The 10,000-nt window shown below is 49.4% G+C and overlaps 1 protein-coding gene across 1 annotated transcript in view; it reads left to right on the forward strand.

The window, feature by feature from the left end:
* samd10b (sterile alpha motif domain containing 10b) overlaps positions 1-10,000 on the forward strand; it is a 67,675-nt gene that overhangs the window by 51,856 nt on the left and 5,819 nt on the right. Inside the window, exon 4 of the mRNA XM_062542156.1 lies at positions 6,105-6,245. Within this exon, the coding sequence (XP_062398140.1) occupies positions 6,105-6,245 (141 nt within the window). The remainder of the gene's footprint in view (positions 1-6,104; positions 6,246-10,000) is intronic.

Here is a 10,000-nt window from a genome sequence, read left to right on the forward strand (position 1 = left end):
CAGGGTCACTAGTGCCATTGCTCCCAGCACTTTTACACGACGCCAGACATCACTGGCAGCGGACATGGACACGCACGCCTAGTCGAGCTCGCTGGTTCAAACGCAACTCATTCATCTCAGTGGATAGCCTTGGGGGAGACACACACACACACACACCTAAACACACATATACACACCCGCTTTGATGCAGCCGCTAACCTGTTTGGAGTTATTTTGCAAATTACTCAGCTTTATTCTGCTATTACTGCGTCGCCCGTTCCCCGCCTCAAACAGACTGAGGATTTTCGATGGAATATTTGTAGGCTGCCTTAGTGGCACAGACAGCAGCAGTAGTTTTTTACCCTCGCGATGAACCGCCTCTTCATTATTCACAACAATTAATTCTAGAAGGTCTTCTGCTGAGAATGCGGCAGGTTGGTTTTGTTATTGTCTTTCTTCCAGCCACTTAGTGCCCCCCCCCCCCCCCCCCCCCCCACACACACACACACACACACACACACACACACACATACACACACACACACACACACACATATATACACCCACACATCTCCCTCTGGGCCCCCCTCACTTATCCCACCCCAGCACCAAGTCCTTTTTCTCTCTCTTTCTCTTTGGTATTTGACTGCACTTCTATCACTGTCTCTTCAGGCAATTATTAGGCAGCATATTAAGGCAGTCCGGGGGGAATTGATTTGAGCTCCATTCATCTCCTCTGTCTGCCGAGGCACAAAAGGATCAAGGGCAGCCGCATTCGAGGACAAAGTGTTTCTCAGGGGCTGAATGCAGATGCACGGACCCAGGCGGGAGTGGGACGTGTGCGTGTGTGCGTGTGTGTGTGTGTGTCGGTTTGTATGCGTGTGCTCATTCTTGTCTGTGTGTGTGTGTGTGTGTGTGTGTGTTTGTGTGTGTGTGTGTGTGTATGTGTGTGTACATCCGTGTGTGTGCATGTGTATGTTTGTGCTTTGTATGTGTCTATGCTTGTGTATTTATGTGTATCTATGTGTATATGTGTGTACATTTAAGTGTGTGTGTGTATGTGTGTGTGTGTGTGTGTGGGGGGGGGGGGTGGTCAGCATCCTTTGAGGCTGAGCTGAACACATCCTCCATGAACAGGGTGGCTTTCAGAAGAGCTCTTTATTAGATCCACACGCTGCCTACCTCTCCACCACCCCCACCCTCCTCTGCTCCATCCACCCTCCTCTACGCCCCCACCTCTCCCATGGGGCTGGATGGAGGCGGCTCACCTAGCGGATGAGTGCGGCAGCTGGGAGCTTCTGCCCGCCGCAGGTCAGAGGATATCGGAGCACAGCAGGCTGCTCCCCAAGAGACGCCAGCACAGGGTTCAGCTGCCATGTAGAGCATGAAAGGAATATATATGTGTGTGTGTGTGTGTGTGTGTGTGTGTGTGTGTGTGTGTGTGTGTGTGTGTGTGTGTGTGTGTGTGTGTCTGTGTGTCTTAGATTTTTGTATTGTATTGAGCTGTAGTGTGTGTGTGTGTGTGTGTGTGTGTGTGTGTGTGTGTGTGTGTGTGTGTGTGTGTGTTGTGTTTGTGTTTGTGTTTGTGTTTGTGTTTGTGTTTGTGTTTGTGTTGTTTTTGTGTTGTGTTTCTCTGTGTGTTTGTTTGTGCTGTGTGTGTGTGTGTGTGTGTGTGTGTGTGTGTTGATGTGTATAACATGCAATCAAGTCATATAATATTGTGTGTGTGTGTGTGTGTGTGTGTGTGTGTGTGTGTGTGTGTGTGTGTGTGTGTGTGTGTGTTTATGTGTGTAACATGCAATCAAGTCATACAATACCTCGATAATCCATTAGAGGAGCACTTACTCAGAGAAACAGAACTAGGCCATAGTGTTTGAGAGAGAGAGAGAGAGTGAGAGAGAGAGAAAGAGAGAGAGAAAGACAGGGAGAGAAAAAAAAAGAGAGAGAGAGAGAAGCTATAACAATTACCTGGGGGGTGATTGCACATGCAGTATCGCTTCTAGTGTGTAACCGTGCTGTTTGTCATGGCACTGTTATGTGGCCCTAGAGAGGGTGCCTCAGGCCAGAGGCATGTGTGAGTGTCCCAGCCCTGTGCTAGCGTCCGGTGGGGAGAGGGGGGAGTGCCCTCTGGAGTGCTGGCCTAGCGGCGCTGGTGCTGCGAGTAGGACTACACGTGTGAGTGGGACTACGACATCCATCAGAAAATAGGTCAGAGTCGGCCCACCCTAACCCCGGGGCGAAAGGCCGTGTGTGTGTGTGTGTTTATGTGTGTTAGACTGCAGTGCATCACAGGAGGTGTCTCTGATCCTGGATCTCCCTTAAGCTGCATGACTCATGGCTCAGATCCCTCAGCCTCTTAACCTTAACCTTAACCCCCCCCCCCCCACCACACACACACACACACAGTCTTTCAATCTGATGGTGTTTTTTACCCAGCACCAGTTTGTGTGGATGTCTATCCAAAACAACATGCATCAATTTTACGACACAGGTGTTGTGTGTATGTGTGTGTGTGCTTAGAAGGGCCACTTACCTGAATCCAAAAAGCAGCCATCATCCAATATAGCAAATCCATATTGTCCATACCAATACATATACAGTACCAGATAAATAAATACAACAGCGATGCAATAAAGCACCATTCACACAGGACATGCATCTTGGTGTGTTTTGCATGACTGAAGAGGACAACAAAAAAATGAGAGCCTGTGGCGAAATATAAAACACTCTGACATTTGTGGGTGTAATAATATCCAGACTGAGTTAGCACCTCACACAGCCTGTGTGTTGCGGTGTAAGTGTGGCTGTAGCCTACATTTATTTTGTGTCATTATGTCGTCAGCTTCAGGCTCAAAACTTCTGAAAGACGGCACGCTTGTTTTTCTCAAGCGTCACCAAAACAGGCAGTAAAAAAGAGGAAGGAAAGTAATACACTACAGACAGCATCATTTATTATCACTTACCAGTAATGTCTGTTTTGTATATAAACACTCTTTAAGGTTTATTCCGAAGCATTAAGTAGAGCTGGAGGTCTGTGATTCACGGTGCTTGCATGTAAATGGCCTCTACCGTAAATATTTTATGCGCTCTTTTTGTGATGGTAGTCGTAGAAGTGCATTATTGACTGTAGCCAGGAGTCACCTGTTTGCTCTTGAAAGCAGGTGGGATGATGCAACAGTTTCATCTCCTCCACCCCCCACCCCCACCCCCTGAGGGTGGAGCTGTCAGCCCCTTCCCCTGCTGTGCCTTTCTTCTACTGTGTGTTAACCAAGCAAGCTGCAGGAGGTCCCCTCAGGGGTGAGAATGAGAGGAGGAGGGAGGGAGTGGTGGAGCGATAGAGAGATGGAGGGAGCGAGGAAGGAAGACGACAAGGTGATGCAGAGACTGAGGGAATACACAAAGATACAAAAAACAAGAAGGAAGGAGAGGGGATGTTTATTTTTTATTTTTTAAGTGGCGTCGTCATTACGGGCAGCCGAATGATTCCTGTCACTACTCACACACACACTGGGACAGGCAGGTGCAAGGGGCACCGAGGGTGGGTGTGTGTGTGTGTGTGTGTACTAGTAATGGGGATTGAAATGGACCTGAGTGACAGGAGAAAGATCTGAAGCTTGTTTTTGTCTTCCACGCCACCCCCCCCCCCACCACACACACACACACACCCCACCCCCAACAAACTTTTCCATCCGTACTACACCTCCGCCTCTTAGCTGTTATTGTTTTCTTCCCTCAGTGCGCTTTATAGCTTTGATGTGTCCTTACCTCACCTCAACTCATCTCAACTCAACTCTCACTACACACAGAGGCACACACACATGCACTAACACACACACACACACACACACACACACACACACACTCACACACACTCACACTCACATGCATGCACACACATGCACACACACACGCACACACACGCGCGCGCACACACACACATACACACACACATGCACTCTCTTTCTCTCACTCTTGCAAATACACACACACACACACACGTGTGTGCACACATCTGGATACTGGCAAACTCTGGACTTTCTCAAGACTTTGACGTCTTTATGGAACTTCTCAACTCTTTCCCCACCATTCTTGGGGGGCAAAAAAGCCCTGATTATGGAGAAACAGGCATGGGAATATTCTCCCCATCCTCACTGAGCTCCCATAAAGCATCCATCACCAGACCACAGGCACCTCCCTTCCAAACACGTGCACAGTGAAGGGAATTAAATGAAATCGCATCTGACACCCTATTAAGGCCATTTATATTTCACCAGCGACAGGGAGGAGTTGTTCACCAGTGTGTGTGTGTGTGTGTGTGTGCGTGTGTGAGTGTGTGAGCGTGTTTGGGGGGTGATTGTGTTGGCCCATGGTGCTGTGCTCTGTCCAAGGTCACCCAATATTTATGATCTAACAAGAGCTTCATTAGTTTGTGTAGAGGAGAGGGAAAAAGGAATGAAATAAATAACTAAAGTGTGTCCCATGTGCAGAGGAATAACAAGCACACACGTTAATGACTCCTAATACGGATCCATTATACAAGCCACCTATGTGCCTTGCCCATTTGTGTGTGTGTGTGTGTGTGTGTTAGTTCACGCGGGGAAGAGGTGAAATGAGAATGGATGCGTTTATTTGGGCGGAGAACAGGCTGATTTATGCGTCTAATTATGACAGGGACCTCCGTGCGGAGCGGGGTCGCGCCATGATAAATCCCTCCTGTCCTCAACACATTTGAAGGACATGCATCTGACATTAGCACACCACAGAGAGAGAGAGAGAGAGAAAACAAGAGAATGAGAGAGGGAGAGAGAGAGAGAGTGGGAGAGAGAGGGAGAGAGAGAGTTAGAGGATGTGAAAGTGAGTGAGAGGGAGGGAGAGCGAGAGCTAGAGGATATGAAATAGTGAGAGAGAGAAGGAGAAAGGGAAAGAAAGAGAGAAAGAAAGATGGCTTGCCTGGGGCTGAATTTTGTTGCTGCCACCCAAACACGGCGCTGTGTGGGGGTAATGGCATGTAAAATGACTGCTATTTCTTAAACGCCTTATGGCCCACTAAAACCCCAAATAATAAAATATCATAAAACGCGGCACTGTGTGCAGGGCGGCGCGGTCCTGTGTGAGCCTTGTGCCGTCTCTACCTGAGCGGCGGGATGGCGTGCGCTCCGCCTCGATGACTTCACAGTCGTTAATTTGACGACGCGCGGCGAGGGACGCGGAGAGAGTGTGTGTGTGTGTGTGTGTGTGTTAAAAACTCCTGCTGGTCCCACAGAGACTCTAAATCAACCAGCGCGCCGTGCTCGGGCGCTACACCTGCACAAGCCACGAGTGATGGGCTGGGAGAAAAGCGACAAAGCACAGCACACCCTCACACACACACAAACACACACACACACACACACACACACACACACACACACACACACACACACACACACACACACACACACACATGCACTCACTCAAGCACTCACATACACGCACACACTCTCTGCCCATCCATGTGTGTCATTATTTTGACTGGTGCCGTCGAGAGTAATTTTATGATGACACCCATAAAAGGCTTTGACACATGCTTTAGTGTTGCAAATCATAAAAGGCACCATTGTAAAGGTACCTGCACATAGACAATGCCTCTCCTGTTTTACATCTTCCTCTCTCTCTCCCTCTCTATCTCTCTCTGCAAATATGAACAAAGTTGCCTACTCACTCTTTCTCTCTCTCTTTCTCTTATCTGTCTACTGTATCTCCCATTATCTATATGTTAACGTGTATTTCTCCCCTAATGGGCTTTTCTTATCATCAATCTGTATGTTTTAGCATATTTCTCCCTCTCTTTTGCACCCCCCAGGCCTTCTCAACCCCCTGCCTGCTCTACCTCATATACCCCCCCCCCCCCCCCCCCCCGCGCGGGCACTCTACCCGCTGCTCTACCCCATATCTACCCCATATCTATCTACTCAATCCCAATCCATGTATTCACATATTTTGATCCTGACAATCATTGACCTCTGTATTTGACAGCATATTTCTCACAGTGCTCTCTCTCTCTCTCTCTCTCTCTCTCTCTCTCTCTCTCTCTCTCTCTCTCTCTCTCTCTCTCTCTCTCTCTCTCTCTCTGCTGCCCCCCACAGGTCGGGCGCTGCTGCGTCTCAACGGGGAGAAGCTGGAGCGCATGGGCATCGTGCAGGAGACGCTCAGGCAGGAGGTGCTGCAGCAGGTGCTCCAGCTACAGGTGCAGGAGGAGGTGCGCAACCTGCAGCTGCTCAGCAGAGGTGAGCAGTGTGGGGGTCAAAGGTCACGGGGGAGAACAGGGGTTAAAAAGCGCTGCTCAGGAAGAGGAGGGGGTCAAGAGGGGCGGTCAGATGTCAACGAGTGACGAACTACCAGGGTTGGGTAGTAATCGAATACATGTAATCTAGATTACGTAATCAGAGTACAACAAACAAGTAACTGTAATCAGCCCAGAATACAATACAAAAATGTGTAATCAGAATACAGTTACATTATTGGGGATTACCTGATTACATTTCATCATGCAAACAATTCAACTTTTTTAATGATAGCCTAGCCGGTTTAATTTGACAAAAACAGCTCATTCGTTTGCACTAGATGTCATTATCATCCAATTGCCTGTGTAGTTTCTTGGAGGAACCGTCAACGTCAGCCAACCCAGATAGCAAAATCAGATGCCACTTGTGGTTCACCGTTGGACCACCATCTCTTGAAATGAACTTATCATGAATATTAATAAAAGACATTAAGTGTTATGAAAATGATGGATGGAGTAGCCTATAGCCTAACTGAATAAATGAAAAGCAATAGTGAAAAAAATATTGAGGCAACTCGCTAGTGGACCGCCAGAGAACCGATGAGCAAAACGCCAGCGGACTGCCAGGTCTACCCCAGGTGGGCTGACAGTGGTCCGCCAGTCTCTTGCTATCTGGGAATAGACCCGTTCCAGTCGGGAAAAAAACATTCAATACTTCGCCACATGAATTAAAGACAGTGGAAAATAAGATTGTGTATGTTGTGTAGCCTACAAGTTGTGTAAAAAGTAATCCTAAAGGAATCAGATTACGTTACATGTTTTGGGTAATCCAACTGATTACGTTACTGATTACAAAATTTGCCATGTATTCTGTAGTCAGTAATCCATTACATTTCAAAGTAATCTGACCCAACCCTGCGAACTACCCAGCAGTGGTGATGGGGTGTGGTGGGGGTGGGGGGTGCAAATGTCCACCACTCCACCAGTCCACCTCCAAAACTGCACCAGTCACAGGTGAAGAGGAGGGTTACAGGTGAGAGTTTAAGTCTGGTCAGCTGAGTGGTCAGTGGTAAAAATAAATGTTGCAGCTCTGCAGAGCAGATGAAATGGGGTCAATCAGAGGTCGTTCAGAATGAGCAAACAAACTCAGTGGACATGTGGAGCGTGGGGGCAGGCAGAGGTCAGCGAGAGGCCAGGAGTAAGACACTGCCCGCGGAGGTGAGAACGTGGGGGGATGGGGAGGTTGGAGAGGTCTCGCATACTAAGAATGATGATCAGGATAATTGGAATATTATATAGCACTTTCCAAGCAAATTGGAGCCGTTTGCCCTCCAGGAAAAGGTGATGACAATAATGAATTCTAGCAACAGACGAGATGACTTCAGACAAAGTGGTAATGAGAATTTGAACCAGAGCAAGTAGCGCAAGGTGGAAAAGACTTTTAAAGAAATGTAAAGGAGTGTCAGTCAAGCATGCCAAGGGTATTTGGAAGATGTTCTCGGGGGGAGGGCAGGTGAAGAGCAGGATGAAAAGGAGGTGTGTGCATGTGTGTGTGCCTGCGTGCGTGCATGCGTGCTTGTGTGCGAGCGTGCGTGTGTGTGCGCTTATGTGTGTGAGTGTGTGCTCATTGTATGTGTTTGTATGTTTGTGTGTATGTGTGTAAGTGTGTACAGTATGTGTGTGCATGCATGTGTGTGTGTGTGTGTGTGTGTGTGTGTGTGTGTGTGTGTGTGTGTGTGTGTGTCTGTGTGTCTTACCTTATTCTTAATTCAGTGAACCGTCACAAGTTGGTCAGATCACCTCAGAAGCATATAATAAGCAGATAATTTTGGAGAATAGAGACGTACCTCTCTTGACCTCAACCCCAAATGGTCAGTGTTTTAGAGGCTTGTATCTCTCAGCCAGACTGTGCTCTGCGGCGAGCTATTATTGGCCGAGGCTTCGCCTTCCGCTAAACAGAGCCATGACAGCATCGACCGACCACTGCAGCTCCTCTGCGAAACTTTAGACGGACTCACAAGTGTTAGCTCAGCGTCTAGAGTCTAGAGGCGTGCTCCAGGTCTCCCCCCAGCTCTGCACAGCCCTGGCCTAACCAGGGCCAGGCCTTGTGCTCATGTCAAAGTCACTGTGTGCATCCGACTTAACAACTCCAAGTTGTTAGAGAGAGAGAGAGAGAGAGAGAGAGAGAGAGAGAGAGTGCTTTGTCAGGGAATTCTATTAATAGTGTAAGGGGCAAATTTAATTTAACAGTTCAACAAGCCTTGACTTTTCTTGTGCCGTCGAGGTGGCTAATTGAGTTGCCCGTTGGAACACCTGAGAGAGAGAGGGGGGGGGGGGAGAAAGTCGGGGAGCAGTATATTTATGTGGGGGGGTAGGTCGAGGCCAGGACAACTGTGTGTGTGTGTGTGTGTGTGTGTTGCGGAGTAGGGTGGTAGGCTGAGGCTGAATGTGTGAGGGCGTGCGTGCGTGCGTGTGTGCGTGCCTATGTATGTGTGTGTGTGTGCGTGCGTGTTGGGGGGTAGGAAGGTGGGGTAGGGTGGTAGGCTGAGGCTGAGTGTGTGAGGGTGTGCGTGCGTGCGTACGTGTGTGCGTGCGTATATGTGTGTGTGTGTGTGCGTATATGTGTGTGTGTGTGTGTGTGTGTATGTGTGTGTGCGTGCGTGTTGGGGGGTAGGGGCGTAGGGTGGTAGGCTGAGGCTGAGTGTGTGCGTGCGTGTGTGCGTGTGTGTGCGTGCGTGTTGGGGGGTAGGGGCGTAGGGTGGTAGGCTGAGGCTGAGTGTGTGAGGGCATGCGTGCGTGTGTGCGTGTGTGTGCGTGCGTGTTGGGGGGTAGGGGCGTAGGGTGGTAGGCTGAGGCTGAGTGTGTGAGGGCGTGCGTGCGTATATGTGTGTGCGTGCGTATATGTGTGTGTGCGTATATGTGTGTGTGTGCGTGCGTGTGTGTGCGTGCGTGTTGGGGGTTGGAGCGTAGGGTGGTAGGCTGGGGCTGAGTGTGTGAGGGCGTGCGTGCGTGTGTGTGTATGCGTGTGTGTGCGTGTTGGGGGGTAGGGGCGTAGGGTGGTAGGCTGGGGCTGAGTGTGTGAGGGCGTGCGAGGCTGTGGAGGGTCAGATAAAACTGCTGTCAGAGCACATTAGACGGGTGCTGATAGTCGCCATCACCTGTCAGGAGGCATTTGTTTCGCTCCTCCGCATCCCTCTCGTTGGCAAGACAGTGGCTTGGAGTCTTCCCTCTCTCTCTCTCTCTACCCTCTCTCTTCTTTTTTTTTCTTTTTTGAGACAGTGTCTGAGGGATGGAGAGAATGAGAGAGAGAGCGGATGGGAAAAAGAGAAATAGACAGACGGAGAGAGAGAGCAGGAAAAGAGAGGAAGAGAGACATAGACAGACAGACAGAGAGAGAGAAAGGGCAGGAAGAGAGAGAACGAGACGGACAGAGAGAGGGGGGTGGGGGTCTTCGGTGTCAGGTTTGGTATTTAAAGGGGAACCCACAGTCGGCACAAGGCTGACATAACTGATTCGGCTGCCGTGAATGGGATTGATGAAATATTGATTGTGCTGTAACTGGAAGTGTGACTGAGCTTCAGCGCCTTGATGGAGGCCCTCCTCATTTCCCAAGGACCCTCGCCGTGGCTCACCCCTCTGCCTTTCACTTTTCTCTCTCCCTCGCTCCCTCTCTCTTCTCATCTCTGTCTATTGTTCTCGTTCTCTCTATCAGTCAGTCTTTTGCTCCTCACTCTCTCTGTCTCTCCATCCCTCCCTCCC

This window comes from Sardina pilchardus, chromosome 7 (assembly GCF_963854185.1).
Source record: "Sardina pilchardus chromosome 7, fSarPil1.1, whole genome shotgun sequence".
Taxonomy (NCBI): Eukaryota; Metazoa; Chordata; class Actinopteri; order Clupeiformes; family Clupeidae; genus Sardina; species Sardina pilchardus.